The 17723-nt window shown below is 42.2% G+C and overlaps 1 protein-coding gene across 4 annotated transcripts in view; it reads left to right on the forward strand.

Moving 5' to 3' along the window:
- The window catches only part of PDE7B (phosphodiesterase 7B), a 274149-nt gene extending 266017 nt beyond the window's left edge, over positions 1 to 8132 (forward strand). For 3 of the 4 annotated variants that reach the window (XM_070417744.1, XM_070417745.1, XM_070417743.1), the window contains 2 exons: positions 49 to 129; positions 4353 to 8131. In XM_070417744.1, coding sequence (XP_070273845.1) covers positions 49 to 129; positions 4353 to 4588 — 317 coding nt within the window. In that variant the 3' untranslated portion in view covers positions 4589 to 8131. Of the gene's footprint in view, positions 1 to 48; positions 130 to 4352 lie in introns of all 4 variants that reach the window. The other variant, XM_070417746.1, reaches the window with a different exon arrangement.
- Positions 8133 to 17723: the final 9591 nt, after the last annotated feature.

Genomic DNA, 17723 nt, shown 5'->3' on the forward strand with positions numbered 1-17723 from the left:
CATTTGCATAAGTTCTAGATTACCAACGTGTTTCTTCTTTCTTCTTAGGTGACCTTGAACAGAAATTCGAACTGGAAATCAGTCCTCTCTGTAACCAACAGAAAGATTCCATCCCTAGCATACAAATTGGTGAGTTGAATTCCATTTTAATTTTAAAGGAATATTTTCGGCACCTCTGCCAAGAATCACAAAGAAAAGACGATCTACACACCGTGTGTGAAAGGCCCAAACTAGAGCTTTAATCAATGCCCCCGTGAATGACTGAGTCCGAATAAACACCGTAATCATGACTAATCTGGGTAATTACCAATTGAGAAGTAATGAAAACTTGGGTAAAGGCTTTATCATAAACCCTTAACTAACCTTTATTAACTTCATTAACTAACCTTTATTAACTTCATATTTCAGAATAAAATCAAAACCAAATAGAGTAGAAGGAACGTAATAAGAATCAGCTATTTGCTGCTGAGGGAGGAGTAGATTAGTTCACATTCTCTTTAGGACTTAAAGGGTGGGAAGCCAGCAGAATCGGCCTTCAGGACCATCCCAATTGGGATAACTGTGACTCGTCCCCAGCATTCAACCTCCAGAGCCCAGGCCCAGATCCATCCGGGCCCTGCCAGCCATGCTATGCCTTGTGGCCAGGGTTTCTGTGCCTCTCTGCTCTCCTTCAAAACTAACCTTCAGTCTCACTCTCTTAAGCCCATACTCTCAAGTGTCCATTGCACTGAACTGTTAAACTGTGATGTTAATGAATCTAAAATAATTATTACTTTAAAAAGTTATATATAAGATTGTTAAGCAAAGCAAACTGGAAATTTTAGGCACCTTAGGGGGGAAATATTTTTGACCCAGTAAGAATTTCCATCACTCCTTAAACACTCTACCAATTAATTCCATCTACATATTATAAAGCATGTTTTTCTTTTCCTTACAGTTCCCTCCAATTAAAACCACTCAGAACTTTAATGTCTATAATAATAAAAGCATTATATGCTAATTAGACCAGACACCCTTCTGGACAAAGCCAGGGCTGCTGCGAGGGCCAAGGCAGCCACCTCGGCTGTGAGGGCCAAACCCCTTGCATGAATTTCGTGCATCGGGCCTCTAGTTTTACCTATAAGCAATGGCCCTGACATGTACCAGTTCATGTTTTTCACCAGTTTCCACAGGCCTCAGACAGCTTAGTGCATTTGCAAAGTTGCAGACCTCAAAGCCTCAAAGCTTAATGCCCTGACACTGGGAGGGAAAGGGGCACCGGAAAAAGATAAGCTTAAAATTGAGAAAACCAGAGCAAGTTAATATGATATGCTTGCAGTTGAGAAGAGATCAACCAAAGAACTTATACTTATATGTATAGCCCTATATGTATAGACACAGACAATAGTGTGGTGAAGGCCTGGGGGAAGTAGGGGTGGATAGGAGCTTGGCAGAGGAGGGTAAAGGGGGGAAAATAGGGGACATCTGTAATACTGTCAATAATAAAAATATTTCTTAAATGATACACTTATGATCACTGAAGGTCAAATCAAATCCTTAGTCCCATAAAATATGATGAAGTAATCCTAAGGAAATAGGAACAAAATTAATCTAGTTACAAAGAATTGAATGGAATCTACAAACATTAAGATAGATATGTTGGAATTATGAGATTATTGGTTGTTCTTTTTTTCCTTAATATTGTTCCATTGTTTTTACAATTAAAGTGATTCCTACCCGAAAAAGGGAAAGGGGGTTTTATTAAAAATTGAACCCAGGAAGAATCCGGGGCAGGTGAAGCCACGGAATTGTTGGGAGAGGGGAGGAGGAACAGTGTTAACAGAAATGCAACCTTGGCCTCCCTGGATCCAGCTCCCTCCAGTTGAGGTTCCGCAAATGTGATTCAAAAGGAATACACCCTGACCGAACTCCTAATCCACTGACCCACTTTGTTAAGCTCTGGATAGAAAAACTTGCCAGGCACCTGTTAAAGACACTTGGCACCACCAAAGAAAAACATTCACATTGTTAAGCACACAACCTGGATTTTCACGATGAAGCTGATTTCAGAGATTCTATCCTGTTGTCATGAGAACACATTTATTTTGTCAGATCATACGTCCTGATTTTCAGCTCAGGAAAATGTGGTTACCATAGATACCTGTTTTTAAAATGGGATGGGGACTAAGTGACTAGGAACATCCCCTGGATGCTATACCACCACACCAATAATAAAGAGAAAAAGAAGGTGATTATAAAACAATCCTTAGTCATGTATCTTTGTCTCTGTTTCCCATCTCCCAGCTGTGTAGGTTCAGGCTTGGGAGGTGTGGTGTGTAGAGCTAGATCAGACTGAACCGGAAAAATCCAAACAAATAAATAGAGTCCAATGGGGGCTGCAGGCCTCAGCATCCCAGACAAAGGTTTTCCCAGTGGGTCCTAAGTAATGCAGCAATTTCCTCTGTCTTGGTTCCCCTGGGACTGAAAATGTCCGCTCTCTTTTCCCCGGTCGCAATCCACATGGGAATTTCCTGAGTGTCATCCCAGGTTTAGATCTGATTTTCTGTTTAAGTCATTCAGATTCACCCAAGTGGAACTGGGACTTCCTATCTCCCCACCCCACCCTCCCCACCCCTGCTCTCCTCTTTCCATGAAACTCTACCTTTTGAAAAGAAGATATTGAATTGAAAGAATCTCTGATTGGTGACATGTGTAGAAAGATGAGGAGAAGAGGCTTTCCTTCAATCCTTGTTTACTCTAAGGCCGCCATCTCTCCTTTCCCCCTTCCCACCCCTTCAAGAGGACAATATCCTGCAAAGTCCGTTTGCGTAGCAGAGGGAGGTTCCCAAGTCTGGTCATGCGTTTGAAATGAAAGCCTGCCCTCATCTGAAAAACAGTCTGTCGTTCAGACTTTAAAATGGCTTTCCTATCTACTGTAAGAGGTCTTTATACAGGACAAGTGGAAACACAGAGGTGTAATTCTGGAGTACCTTCAGGAAGAAAATGAGTTGATTTTTAAGTATTGGATTTTAAAATGTTGGATTCGTAATGTTTTTATATTTAAGGTAAACTTGATAAATATTTACATCTAAAACGTTATTGTTTTGCAAACTATCTTTTTAGATATCTGATCTTTGTTAAGATGAAAGATATTAGAAACTAGATATGGAGATTGCGAAGGAGGTGAAGAAAATTCAAGAATAGGAAGCAAGAAAATTCAAGAATGAAATCCTTACTTGCTCACTCCCTACATAACCTTATTAAAATACAGACATAAAGTCACTGGCTTAACTTTCCTCCTCGGTTTAGGTTATCTAAGATGATCTCATAATATTTAAATTATATTTCACCTAAGATGAGGTAATGCAGAAATGTACAGTAACATTCTGCATTGCTACAGCCTCTTCCCATCTGTATAGCATCCTCAAAGGCCAAGGATCTACTCTTTGTCCAATGAAAAGATAATCAAATCAAGCCTCATAATTCACATGCTTGTACACACGCAGGATGAATTGGTGGAAGATTATTTTGCTGAAAAACACTTGCCTTTTCTCCCCACACCTACATTTCAAGGAAATAACAATAAAACCTAAATATGTATATGTTTGTGATCATTCTAATAATTCCTGCCTAGACTGAAAGTTATCTTTACTTTCATAAATCATGTTTAAAATGAAACACACATTAAGAGTGAAATATGATTAGAAAGCAACAAGTCTAAAATAATTAAGAGAACAGGCATGCAAAAATAGAAGTCTAATATCAAACAGTCTTATCTAATTAAACCAAGACTTTTATGTACGTAAAAATCTGTATTGAAGATGAACTTTTATTTACCTACTGTTAGTTGTTTAACATAATTGAAAGTAAGACAAAACTATGAAAGGATAATCCTTAAAAAAGATTCTACAGGCTAATGTATGAATTCTTCAGATGGCCTAAATCAGTGATGTGCCCCTTGCTGATTTCATTTCCCCTTTCCTGCCTCCCCAACCATCCTCCTTAGTTCTAGCACAGACTTCCTTCCACTTGTTTGTTTATGTCTTTCTCCCCCTGTGAGGAATAATAACCAATATTTACTGAGTGTTTACTATGTGCCAGGAGTTTTCTAAGCATTTGACATGTGTTAAGCCATTTCGTTGTCATAACAACCCTGTGGGGTTGGTACCCTTCTTAACTCCTTTTTACGAATGAGGAAACTGAGGCACAGAGCGGTTACATAGCTCATGCTCCTTGGCTGCGGGTAGGAACCACATTTACTTTGCCTCCATATCCCTGGGCCGAATACATAGTGGGCCCGGTCGTGTCTGTGAGGGAAGAAGGAGTATGTTTTACTGCCCTTGTGGTGATGCGTTTGGCCTTGCCTGTTTCAGGTTTCATGACCTACATCGTGGAGCCACTCTTCCAGGAATGGGCCCGTTTCACCGGAAACAGTGCCCTGTCTGAGAACATGCTAAGCCATCTTGCACACAACAAAGCCCAGTGGAAGAGCCTGCTGCCCAAGCAACACAGAAGCAGTGGCGGTGGCTGTGCTGGTGGCAGCCCAGACCACACAGACCACGGGACTGAGAATGAGGAGCAGACTGTGACTGAAGGCATCGCCCCCTAGTGCCAGCCAGGCCTGCCCCCTGCTCTGCACACAGAGAATGAGAACCGCCTTGAGCAGAGACCTCCCGAGAGGGGAGTTCTAGGGGTTCTTGACCATTAACCCAGCCACTCTCTGGGTTTCATCCTGGGGCTCTTTGGAATGCCACCTTGCTCCCACTCACCTGCCTCCCCTCCTTCTTCCAAGTGTACAGAAGCCATTCATCACCTCAGCATTAGCTGCCGAAATGAGCAACTCCATTCAGTAACATGGGAGCCGAGTCCAGGGGCAGGCCTGCCCCACACGGAGAAGACTGGGAGAAAGAAAGAGGTGCTACTGCCATGTCCCCATGGCCCTGGGTCACACTGTGACAGGCAGCAGTTCCTAAGTCCAGAGCATTTTAGCATTTGCCATCTGACTGCTGATCTGCATGACAAAAACACCAGCATATTTGGAACTCCAAGGATATTGGTCTTAAGTGCAAGAGCACAGATGAGAGCATAAGAGAAAGGACCTTCTATTTTAATAATAATTATTATTATTATCAAATAATAATAAATCTTTTTAACTTTTATATTTTATGCACTAGACAATGGATCTAAAACTTTGGACTAAGACCCAAACTTGAACAGGGGGGTTCATCGTTTTGTTACTGACTTTCTGCCACTTTGGGTCAGAGATTTGGCATCTTCTCAATTTAAGAATCCACGTTTCCTATCCGATCTGAGGGGAAGGTGCTGTACAGTTCATTCCTTTGCACCATTAGCCAATCTATCTTTTATCAATAACTCAGTTTCAATGACATGTTTATATTCACCACATGTACATTTTCTGTAAATACCAAGCGCTACTGATTCCCATGCCAAAATACATGAGTATTATGGGATTGCTACCTGTATAAACAATGGCACTGTGAACAGAATCCTGTTAGTTTTAATACAAGAGAATGCATTTGTAAATATGGTATAGAGTTTATTAATATACTATTGTTTGCAGATAAAGGCCTTAACTTTAAACATCTTTCATCTTCTGAAAGCTGCCCAACTTCAGTCCTCACAGATGTCCTTCTGAACTGCCTTCCCATCCCCATCTTCCTGCATCCCAGCTAAGGTCACAAATCAAACCCAATAAAGTCTTGGAGGAAAGATTCTGGAAACTTCACGTGCATTCCACTTGAGACCACAGCGTTTGATCTGTGGCACCAAGCATCATTTCTTCAGATTCACAAGACCCTTCGGCAAGCCTGAAGTCACTTTTCAACGCAGCGATGTTGCACATTCTGTCCCCCAAGCCCGCTGATGAGCTTGTGTTTATGTGACTCTTGTCATGGAACATGGCAGTGGGTCAGCCTTGCAAGAGACATGGCAGGTCTCAGGAGTCTCTATGGCCCTGTCACCTAAGCGTCAGGGAATCCCCTGCCCCCCTCCCACCCTCCCGTCCATGACTGTAGTACCAAAGCACCTTTGGTTAATGGTTGGCGTGCACTTCTTTGGTGTTCATCATAACTGGATTTTTCTTTTTCCGTAATTTCATGTGAATAGCTACCCACCTGTTTAGCTGAAGATGGGTGACGTTATTTAAGTAGAGAACATATTTCCATTTTCTCACAGAATCTACCTTCCTGGCAGGCATTATGCTGAATCATGGCTGTCACTAGCAGAATCAGCTGGGAATTTTGTGGCCATTTTTCTTCTGCAAACACTTGGCTGAAAATCAGCTTGTGACAGTCTTCTCTAGTCGGCTAACCTTTGTGCATTGAACCTTCTGTTTAGAAGCCCCAGCATCACTAATGTTAGGTGAAAATCGGCACTGCCCTTTCTCTTTACCTTAAACGGGGTGGTGGTGGCAGGTGACTTTATGATAGTGTCTGCCGCTATCCAGCTGTTTCACAATAGAACGCCAGTTAACTCTCATTTCCTACGTGCGGCTTTCATTTCTCCTAACACACAGATGAAATGTTGGAAACTTGACGGGACTGTAAGAAGTTCCTGCAGAGAGACGAAGGCTTGCGGAGTTAAGGTTTAGGAAGATTTGGGAACGTTGGTTATAGTTTTATTAAATATGGAGAGATTGTCAGATGGTAGTAAAGAAAGCGTGAAAGACTCATGAAATGGATGGATTTGATAAGTTGAAATAGTTGGTAGGGGTAAGAAGGGAAGTTGTGGAAACTTAACACTAACTTTGTTTTTTTTCTGTAATAACTATGAACTGACAGAGGATTCTTTAGTGCTGTAATACTCGGAAGCTCTCAGCTTGGTAGGGCCCCAAAAGGGAAGATGTTGAATGTATTCCTGCTCCCCAAACCTCACTTATGTTGGTTTGAGGATGCAGAAAGGGCTTTTGAGTCGTCTATTTTTAATGTCCATGAGATCAAAGCAAGGACAGCAGTTACTGCGGACAATAGAGATTAGAAAGAAAAGGCTATTTTAGCTCTACCTTGACTTTAGGAAATGGACTTTGTTTAAATTATATTTATATTGTAACTTAAATAAATAATATTGGGGGCATTTTTACTAGTTCCAACTTTATGGGGCCAAAGTATTTATGCTACAATTAGGTCTTAAAGAAAAAGTCACAGAGAAAACTACCAAATGTCCAGGGGTTAAGCCTATGAAGCAGCTACTGGTGCAATAAAAATCAGAAGTAAAATGAGACATGATGCATTTGTGGCATTTGTGGCCTCCGGTCAGTCATCTGGAGATTTCTTGAGTTCTTTATTTTTAGGCAAAACAAGAGAATGTGAAAACATTTTTTTTCTTGCCTACCAGTAGCTCTCTTGCAATATTTCAGTGGAAGGAGTCCAGTTACTAGTCAAGACACAGCTGCAGATCATCCATGGACCTTGTCTTCACATTCTTCTTCTGGTCCATGGGCCACGGACAGCTGACTTGCCTTTAATTCTTTCATTGCTTGAGAAGAAAGGGTCAAAGGGCTATTTTTAGTAAGCAAGGTAAAGTTGAAATCAAATTAAAAGAGAGAAAGAGAATATATAACACTGCCAGGCCTGGTAGGCAAAGCCTGCTTTTCCTTGTAACAGCCTCTGTGAATAGTTAGAACCTTGTTCATGAAACCCTGACCCACCCATAGCCCCTGCGAGGCTGAGTCAAGATCCCAGTTTCTAGTGCTTAAGGCTTCCCGCAAGGGGACTCAGAGCGCATCCTGCAACACTGTCCTTATATAGTGCTTCCTAAAATGCAGACCTGTTTTGTAACCTTTTCTCATGTAGAATCAGATATGCTCATTGATTTGAAAATTGGTTATGAGCTTGTATCTCACTGTATTTCTTACGCTTTGTTCTTTTAAGCAAACCCTTAAAATTGTGTTGTTTTGTGTACACAACTAAGTTTTGGGGGGAAAAAAACAAAAAACAACTTGTGAGTTTTTGCTCAAAATGTGGCCTAAATATCCATTGGCATGTCTAGATAAACAATCAAAATAAAGATAATTTCTTAAAAATATAACAACATGCTAATATCCTGATTCTCACCAAGTAACATGTTACCAGCTATCCAATTGGATTCAACAAAAAGGACCCCGTGCTAAGTAGAGGAAACATTCAAGAAAAAGAGCACAGATGCAGATATGGGCCATGAGACTCCTCCACAGGGGGTTGCAGAAATAGCCATGTCCTTAAAGGCATCACCAGCCAGTTCATCCCAAGTTAGGGAAACAGGGCCACCATTCAGCTCTACCTTTCCCCTGAACCCTGATATTTTTCTAATCCACATTTGTAAAACTCATATATGAGAGAGAATGGAATCCAATGTTTTACGTTGGGAAAAAGTAACAGACTCAATTCAAAAAATTACATGTTCAAAATATGGTCTTGCGTATCAGGATTGGAAGCCACCAAGTAAATAGAACAGTTCAGGCAGGATGACTGAGTGTCCCACATTTATCTAGAAATAGAGGAGAACAAAACACAACCCTTGTTTCCCAGAAATGCCCTCGTCTCCTTATAACCCATGTCCATTATGTTAAGATTGGTATGCAGAATCTCATTGATTTCTTAATGCCTCCCATGTCTGAAGGCAACGCCCCTTATCCTTTATGCAAGTTCTATGTCACAAAATCAAAATAAGACCCCAGTGTAAAGATCCCAAGTAAAGGGCAGACGTGACTTAAATGTACCTGGAAACTTAGCTGACACATTGTCAAACAGGCCACATCAATGTGAGCAGTTGGATTCCAATGCAACAGATATTGATTGAGGATCTACTATGTGCCAGAGACTGTGCCAGACACTTGTGATCTAAAAAGACCCCGCCCCTCCAGGAGCATGCAGACTTGTAGAGAGACTGGCATTGCCAGTAAGCACTTCCTACGGGATTCATAGACCGTCTGTGAGGGCTCAACCGCATCCAAAGCTCTCCCCTGCGGTACGACATCATGGAGCACAGGTAAGCTTTGGAGACTAAAGTGGGTCCCCATCTTGGTTCTGTCACTAACCTACTCTGTGACTTCAGGAAAGTTACTGAACCTCTATAAAATTATCTCTAGACAATAATATCCGTATCACATTGTTGTGACAAAGAAAAGAGATTGGGCACAAAAAGCACCAAGCACTGCCTGGGACGTGGTAGGCTTTCCAGAGTTTCAAGAAGGTTGGCAAATAGCTATTAACACCTGGTTGAGAATGTGGAGAATATATGGGGGACATTTGGTAAAGAAATGCTGGTATTCTTACCATTTGCAACAGCATGGATGGAACTGGAGAGCATTATGCTAAGCAAAATAAGCCAGTAAGAGAAAGATAAATATCACATGATCTCACTCATTTGTGGAATATAATGAACAACATAAACTGATGAACAAAAACAGATCCAGAGACAGAGAAGCATCGATCAGACCGTCAAACCTCAGAGGGAGGGTAAGGGAGGGTGGGGGTAAGGGGGAGAGATCAAGCAAAGGACTTATATGCATGCATATAAGCTTAACCAATGGACACAGACAACAGGGGGGGTGAGGGCATGAGTGAGGGGGAATGTGGGGGGATGGGGGGGCAATGGTGGGATAAGGATACATATGTAATACCTTAATCAATAAAGAAAAAAAAGAAATGCTGATGACTTTACATTAGGAAATCAAGCTCATGTTTACAGTTTTTCAACAGGTTGGTTAATTTACGACTTATTTATTGCAGGATTGGGTAAAAGAATTAACCCTTCATGTCGTCACTCAAAAGAAAGTCTTCCTCAGCTACAGCCCACTTTTCTGTTTGGTCCTCTATAGTCAAGAGTAGAAGATAGATAGTGTATCTTGCTTGCAGTTCTGTCAGAAATTTCTGGGAAGGAAACAGTGGGCAAAAAAGAGAGAGAGAATCATTTCTCTTCCTCGTATCTATGCCTCCAAAGCCCTCATTCTGGCTGGGGATAACTACTCTGGTCCTCTGTGTCAGACCCTGAACCTTTTCTGGGCTTGCACAGGCTCTGAGGGAGCAGGTGGATTGGTGCCTCTGGGATGCACATGGCGCGCGCGCACACACACACACACACACACACACACACACACACACACTGTCCTAGGGCAAAACAGCGAGCAGGGGGCTTCTTACCATCCCATCAGAGAAGAGAGGAGACTCAGTCCTGCCTCCATGGGAATGTAATAGACAACCAAACCAGGAGCTTTTCACTATGAAACTGTCCATAATGGGCTTTTCTTTTTTCCCCACTTAAGCCAGAGAGATGATTGGAACAATTTTAAGTTTTAGCTGGTATGGTTTGAAAATTGCCTGTCTTGATCATCTAAGCAACGACGTATTTTCTTATTCAATTGCCTGAAATGCTTTAAATTCTAATATTCCAAGGGCTGATTTATTCTTCAGTAATTTTTCCCCATTTAAGGAAGCAATATGGTAGAGGTTTAAAAGTGTGGCTTTGGAGTCAAACTGAGAAGAATTGAAATCACTGTTATCATTTGCTATTTAACCCCAAGTAGTTCATTTAATCTTTCTGAGCCTCCGTTTCCTCCTGTATAAAGTGAGAGTGACACCTACCTCCCAGAGTGAGGTCAACATTTGAGACATACATAACATATAGTTTCTAGCAGAAGGAGTGTACTCAACAAATGTAAATGTCTATATATTTTAAAGAAAAAAAATCTACAAAGTGGGAGTTGGGATACATCTTTTGCTTTCTCTAGGTTGTACAATTTTTGTGCAAAAGGAAACACAAGACCAATTAATAGACACTGAACATGATTATAACTACAGGTGACCAACATGACTGTAAAATAATCCTTATAATATGGACAAAATGTTATAAAAATGTATTATAGAAGATGAAAGTGTTCCTATGGAACTAAATACCTAAGACCAGAGAAAATAAGGAGCTATGTTCTTTTTTTAATGTTTTTATTGATTTTAGAGAAGAAGGGAGGGGGAAAGAGAGAGAGAAACATCAACATTGATAGGCCGCCTCCTGCACATCCTCTACTGGACTGTAACAGCCCGTCATGGACTGTTTCATAGCAAACAGCTCCTTGTTCACTCGTCTGTTACATTCTCATGGAGGCAGGACTGAGTCTGCTGCAGTCTTTCCGCTGCTAGGGTTCAATTATCTGGAGAAGGGGCTGCATATAAATGGATAAATCAGACATGAAATATAAATTTGGGAGGCATGTTGGGGGAGCCAGGGGAGGCTTAGCTCTAGTGACTAAGCTCTCTGAATGTCCGGACCCATGGCTTTTTATTCACATGTTTTGCCCTTTAGCAAAGCAGATATACATATCCAAGGTAAAGTCCAGGTAAACAATAATGGACCATCAGGTTAGGGGAATTGCCTTCGGCTGTTCCAGCAGCAGGTAATAACATGCAGATTTTCAGCCCTGCTGAATATGTCCATTCAACCTTTTGAGGACTTCTCGCATTTATTATGACCTGCTGGACTTAGCCTCCAGCAGAGTCTCCTCTCTTCTCTGATGGGATGTTAAGAAGTGCCCTACTCTTCTAAGTGATGGGGATCAAGCCCACAACCCAGGCCTGTGCCCTGACTGGGAATTGAACATAACCTCCTGGTTCGTGGGTTGGTGCTCAACCACTGAGTGCATGGGCCAGGCAGGAACTGTCTTTTTTATGTTAAAGTAAATACTCCTCAGTCAGCCAGAGTGAACCAACCTGTTTAATCTACTCCTTCCCTAGAGTCCATGACAATACAACCCGGGCTAGAGAGAAAGTTTACCTAATAAATAAAACTTGCTGGTTATTAATTCCACCCACACCCTACAATCCTCTGATGTTTCCAGTGGCCCTTCCTGTCATAACTTCAGATCCTTTCTGGATACTGACAGCAGAGGCAGAGAAATACAGGGTAGTCTCTGTAAATAGATGACCCTACAATCTAGTTCACTCTTCTAAGCTAACATTTCCTATGCCAGGCTGGGGCTGGGGTCTCTTCTCCACGTCCTGCACGGAGAGAGAGACGTGAACCGGTTGGTTTAAGTTAGGAGGCGCTTTTGGGATTAAGGAAAAATGAATTGGACAGACACAAAAATAGATTAAAGGCTTGGGCTGGGTGTGGCATCTGCCCTCTCATGGAGGAACAGACAGAGAGAACCAGCACCGGAAACAGTTTTATTTATAGTCAAATTACAGGAAGTTACATCACATCTGGGTGGGCCTTGAGCTCCTGGCGACATCACGAGATCCATCCACTTAACACTGGGTGGAAAAGTCAGACTGAGTGGCATCAAATCTTTCGACTGGTCCCGGCCTCAGGGCATGGCTCTGCCTTCCCTCTGAGTTTCAGCTGACGTAATTAAACCGAGTGTTTACTAACGGCCCTCAGCAATTTTCAATATTGCTTTAAAATGTGACAAAGATATTCTTTAAGTGTTCCCTGAAGAAAAAATGGCTTCAAACCCAAAGAGTTTGAGAAACAATGGGTTAAAGACACAGGTTCTCTCCTGCAGCCTCTGTGTGCTAATGGAGAGGATGGGAGTGATCTCATTTGTTTGGATCTAATTGTGGTTTCACGTCACAAAGGCCTCCTTGACCACACCCCATTCATCATTTATCACATTACCTCCCCATTTATCATTTGCCTTAATATTGCTAGTGTCTACTAGTAATTTATTATTATTGATATATATTGTGTGTTCTACCCAATGTGAGATGTAATATAGCAATTGTGGTTAATTCACCTAAGTTTGTGGCTTGATTTTACTACTTACCAGGTGTCTGACCTTGGGCAAGTTTCCAAACATTTTTTGCCTCAGTTTCTTCATTGGTAAAATGATGATAAAAATATCACCTATTTCACAGAGTAGCTAAAGATTAAAAGAGTTTGTGCTTGTAAAGCATTTTGAATGGTACCTGACACATAGAAGTCACTCAATAAGTGTTGGCAAAAGCCATCTCCTTCTCTTTCACCTGTGCACAGCTCTCGTAGACCTGATCTGTAAGCTCCTTGATAACAGGAATAACTCCTTGGTAACAGGAATAACTACCTAATAAATATAGGATCCATAGTGTAGCACAGAAGGTACAAAATAAATACTTAAATGCAAAAATATATTTTTGATTGATAAGTTGAAAATCACATCAGAATAATATGCTAATATTTAAATACAAGCAAATGAGTTCTGATTGTAACAATAAATGTCCCAAGAATTTGAATGCAGATGTTGTTTTTCTCTCTGGTAGTCTTATTTGTTTCTGGGAACGTGGTTGAGAAAGATAATAAGTTTTCTCCTGTCCATTTATAAGCCTACTCTTCTAAGTGATGAGGACTAAGAGAATGCCCCTGAAAGACTTGATGTCCAAAGACCGCTAGTTTTTCTCCCTTCCAACTGGAAAAGAAGCCGACAGAAGGACCACAAAGTGCTTTCTTTGAGAGAGCAAACAAAAGCCCCATTTTAACACCCAATCCAAGAAAAGACAGAGACAAATGCCAATCCTCATCTTTAAAAGAAACGTGGCCATAGCGGATGAGTCTCCTGCTCTGTCCTTGTTCACTAGCACCCGAGATTACCTCTCAGGACTCCTGCTTTCTTCCCAGGAGGCAATTACACATGCATATGTAAAGGTGTTGGCAAAGGAAGCCTAATGGACCAAAATGCAGGGTCAGTGGGGGGTTTATTTCTTTCTTCCTACTCCCCACTGTTGTATTTTTGTTTGGACCTTGCCAACTGGGGAGTCAGACTTTACATGTCAATGGACTTTCATCCCCATTTGAAGAAAAATAACTTACAAATGAAAACAAAACATTGATAGTGTCATATACTAGCAAAAGTGAGAAGTATATTTTCTAATTACAGACACATTTTTAAGTGTTAACCTGTCTGGCTTGTTCAGTCAATCACTGCACAGACAGAGAAGTCTGGAGCATGCGTGCCCACCTCTGAGCAGGATGAGGTGAGAAGGACTCCAAGGGGCAGGCAGACCACCAAACAACAGCCTTGTGCCTGGGCAGGGCCTCCCTCTGAGAGTTTGGGTTTGTACGAGTGTCATGGAAAGTGCTGTGGGATTGAGGGGGAAGAGGAGGAAACCTGGACTGAATATCTCAAATGTCTACTGCATGTTAATAACATTTTATTTGGGCTAGCAAACAAACCAGGGAGCAAGCAATTACTGGGCATCATTCTTTCTTCTTTGTCATATTCAGAACTAAGTGTTTTAGGGACACAATTTTTTTTTTTTTTATGCACGGTTGGTAAAGACTCTAACCGGATGTCGAGTATGTCATCAAACTGTCCACATAAATCAATTTACTTGTAAGAAGTTTTCCTGAGGCTTCATTTCGCTTCAGAAATAGTAATAATATAGCCTATTTTGCATAGCTGTAGTGAGGATTAGAGTTAATAATGTATGTCGAGTGCTTTGCCGTGTTTTGCATATTATTGACAGTTAGTAAATACTTGTTTTAATCCAGCAAAAGCAATGGTGGTGCTGCCTCTGTTCTATTTTTTGCAAGAGATTATTCCATTCTTTTTCTAACTCAAATGAGACTGTCAATGGAGATAGGAGGCAAGGAGGAGAGATGACAGGGGGAGTAGAGTAATGAGTTTCATTAACATGCAGGGAAAATAAGCACTTCAGGGAGAATAACCAAGATGAAACAACCTCACTACTCCCCTTGTGTGTTAGTTTCCTGGGGCTGCTGTAACCAATTACCACAAACGGGGTGGCTTACAACACAAATGTTTCCTCTCCCCGTTCTGGAGCCCAGAAGTCAGAAACCCGGGTGTCAGCAGAGCCGAGCTCCCTCTGAAGGCTCCAGGGGAGAACCCTCTTTCTTTTCTTAACTTTATTTTTATTGCTGACACTATTTCAGATGTTTCCATCCCCCCCACTTTGCAAGAAGAGTCCTTTCTTGCCACTTCTAGCTTCTAGTGGCTGCCGGTAATCTTTGGTGCTCCTTGGGTGGTGGCAGCTTAGCTCCAGTCTCTACCTGTGTCGTCAGATGGCCTTTTCCCCTGTGTCTATGTCTCTGTTTTCTCTTCTTATAAAGAAATCAGTCATAAGATAAGGGTCTACCCCAATTCAATTTGATCTCATTTTAACTAATTACATCTACAAAGGCCTTATTTCCAAAAGATGTCAGAAGTCCTGGGTGGGCATGAATGTTGGGGAGGGAGGCGCTCTTCAGCCCAGTACACCCCTCACTTACCAACCCCATGCACTACCTTTCCTCATCCCTACCACACACACAGCCACACAGGCTACAGGCACGTCCTCCACATCTCCCCTGAATGAGGCTATTGGGACAGATTGCTTCATGTTTGAGATATGGTTGATTTTGCATATTTGGAGGAAAAGCCTGGGGAAATCGCACAGGAAAGAGGGTTAAAAGCACATCTTTGTTTCTTCTAGATTCTTTCCTTACTAATTCAACTCTGCCAGGGGGGAGAAAGTCTTCAAAAATCCCCCTGGCATCAACCGCCTGGGGATGATGTGATCTCATTCCACATTTCCACGTTTTCACTATCTCATCATCATTATTGTTCCAGATGTTTCCATCCACTCATTCATTATTTAAGAAGCAAAGCATTTGATGTGAGGACGGGTCCAGGAGGTTTGGCCATGGGAGTGGGTAGCTTCAGAAGTGCGGAGGACAAAGTTATTGCAGATAAGGAGCAAAGAGGCCCCGGCGAGATGAGTTATCTACTTCATCGCTGAAGTCACATCATGCAGGATGATGTCAGGACTTGGGGTGAGAAACCTGAGCCCCTCCAGTAACTGGGGTAGGAAATACGGAATGTCAAGTGATGAAAGCGACAGGGGGCAGTGGCACTCATGGCAAGAACCCCAAGAAGAATCATTTCAGGGGTTTAGATCCCTCAGTGCGGGTGGAGGACTAATAGTGAAGTGAAGCAAGACCTCAGGTGATACTGACCCCATCCTTAACACCGACATGAAAGAGTCGGTAACAAATGGCTTCCAGAAAGCTGTGTCCTTAAGGGACAGTTTTTGATTGAAGCATGAAAGATAAACGAATGCCTGGTGCAGAGAGAGAAATACGAATGTGTCTATCCTGGGCTGGAAGCTTCAGAGAATGGAATAAAAAGGTCAGAGAAGGCTGGATCAGAATAACATGAGAGAAAATCAATGAATGAAGCTTTATTCTTAGGTGTTGAACCAGGTGGGGGGTGGGGGGGAGCGTGATTAAGCTGGCAATTAGATTGCCCAGAGAATTAGTCCCAACATTCCCTCTGTGGCTGGGAGGAGACTTGGGGAGTTACAAAACCTTCCTAGATCTACTTCTAAGCCATAGAGGAAATGGGGGAAATTCTGAGCTCTTGGATGATGTGACCTGTTGTGGTGGCCCCAGGGATACTCTGCTCATGTGCAACTTCTAGGCAGGTACCCAGAGAGTGGTTCGAACCCAGAAAGCCCAGGCTGGAAGGTGGTGGTGGGAACAGGCTCTTTAAGGGAGAGGTAATGACCAGGAGAGCTTGGTATACTACCAGCTCTGCTTTTCCTTTTGGGATCTCAGCCCAGCAGTAGCTCTGTTATAGATTCTGCGTGCAGTCTGGAGGCAGTAATAGGCCTGCAGCTAACACTTCTCAAATCTCCTTTGTATTGTGTCCCGAGGTCAACTAAGAGCTCAGGAAGCATGCTGGGGCAGGGACGGCCATCAGACCACCAGTTTTCTGGATGAAACAAAGAGGCAAAATAAATTTGAAAAGTGGAAAGGAGTCTACCCCTGACCAACCAAAGGGGCCACTCTTTAATGATGGAGAACTTCATGTAGCAGCAAAGACCAAAAGGTAAATGATTTTTGATAAATACTTTCAGTGACACGTTGGAAATGAATGTAATCACTTAGTAAGGTATCAATCAAGGAACATCCAGATTGTAATCTAACTTCAGAGTCCTGTACCCGGTTACACTTAGTTCAAGGAGAAAAAAAGAAAGAGGTTCCACTTGAGCCCTCTACATTAGATCAGAGTTGGCTCTCAAAAAGCCAGAGGACATGAGGAAAAATAGATCACTTAGAATAGCATCCCCACTGTACAGCTATTTCTTATTAACACTTCATCTGAGAAAGAGATTTTAGAATTTGCTAGAAAATATCTATTTTCCCCTGAATGTGACCTTGCAGTTCAGAAACCTCCAAGTCTCCTGGAATTTTTATTTAGAATTCCAGAGAGTTCAGTCAAGATTTTCAAATGCAACTACATCTTCTCTAACATCATACTCAGGGGCTGTTCTCCTTCTAGAACCACAGGGTATATAATCCAATATTCTCTTGAAATAAAAGGGTCATATGGTAATTCTGCTACCAAACGACAAACCCTAATTTTAACCAGAGCATAAACTGTAAATTAAGACCCAAGTCAGCATTCATTATATAAACACACAGTGTATTGAAGTTATGTAAATATGTCTCTCTTCTCCGTGTCCAGCGCGGCTAGAGAGCAGTCCGGTTCTTGAGTAGGGGCGGCTGGGATTGAGAAAATGAAAGAAAGAGTCTCCTCCCAGGCAGTGCCTCCTTTCCTCCCTCCTCCCTGGAGGCGCTCCTCCCTCTCCCCCTCGCCTCTGGGAAAGAGATCTCTCTCTCTCTCTCTCTCTCTCTCTCTCTCTCTCTCCTCGGCTGCATTCGAACCTCAGGTCCTTCAATCCCCAGGCCGATGCTCTATCCACTAAGCCAAACCAATCTGCACTCTTCTCCTTTCTTTTTTTTAGGGCCTAAAGCAAAGGGTTTCCTGGGAGATTCAC

This window comes from Myotis yumanensis, unplaced genomic scaffold (genome assembly GCF_028538775.1).
Source record: "Myotis yumanensis isolate MYYU_CA2020_CCGP unplaced genomic scaffold, mMyoYum1.0.hap1 SCAF_6, whole genome shotgun sequence".
Lineage (NCBI taxonomy): Eukaryota > Metazoa > Chordata > Mammalia > Chiroptera > Vespertilionidae > Myotis > Myotis yumanensis.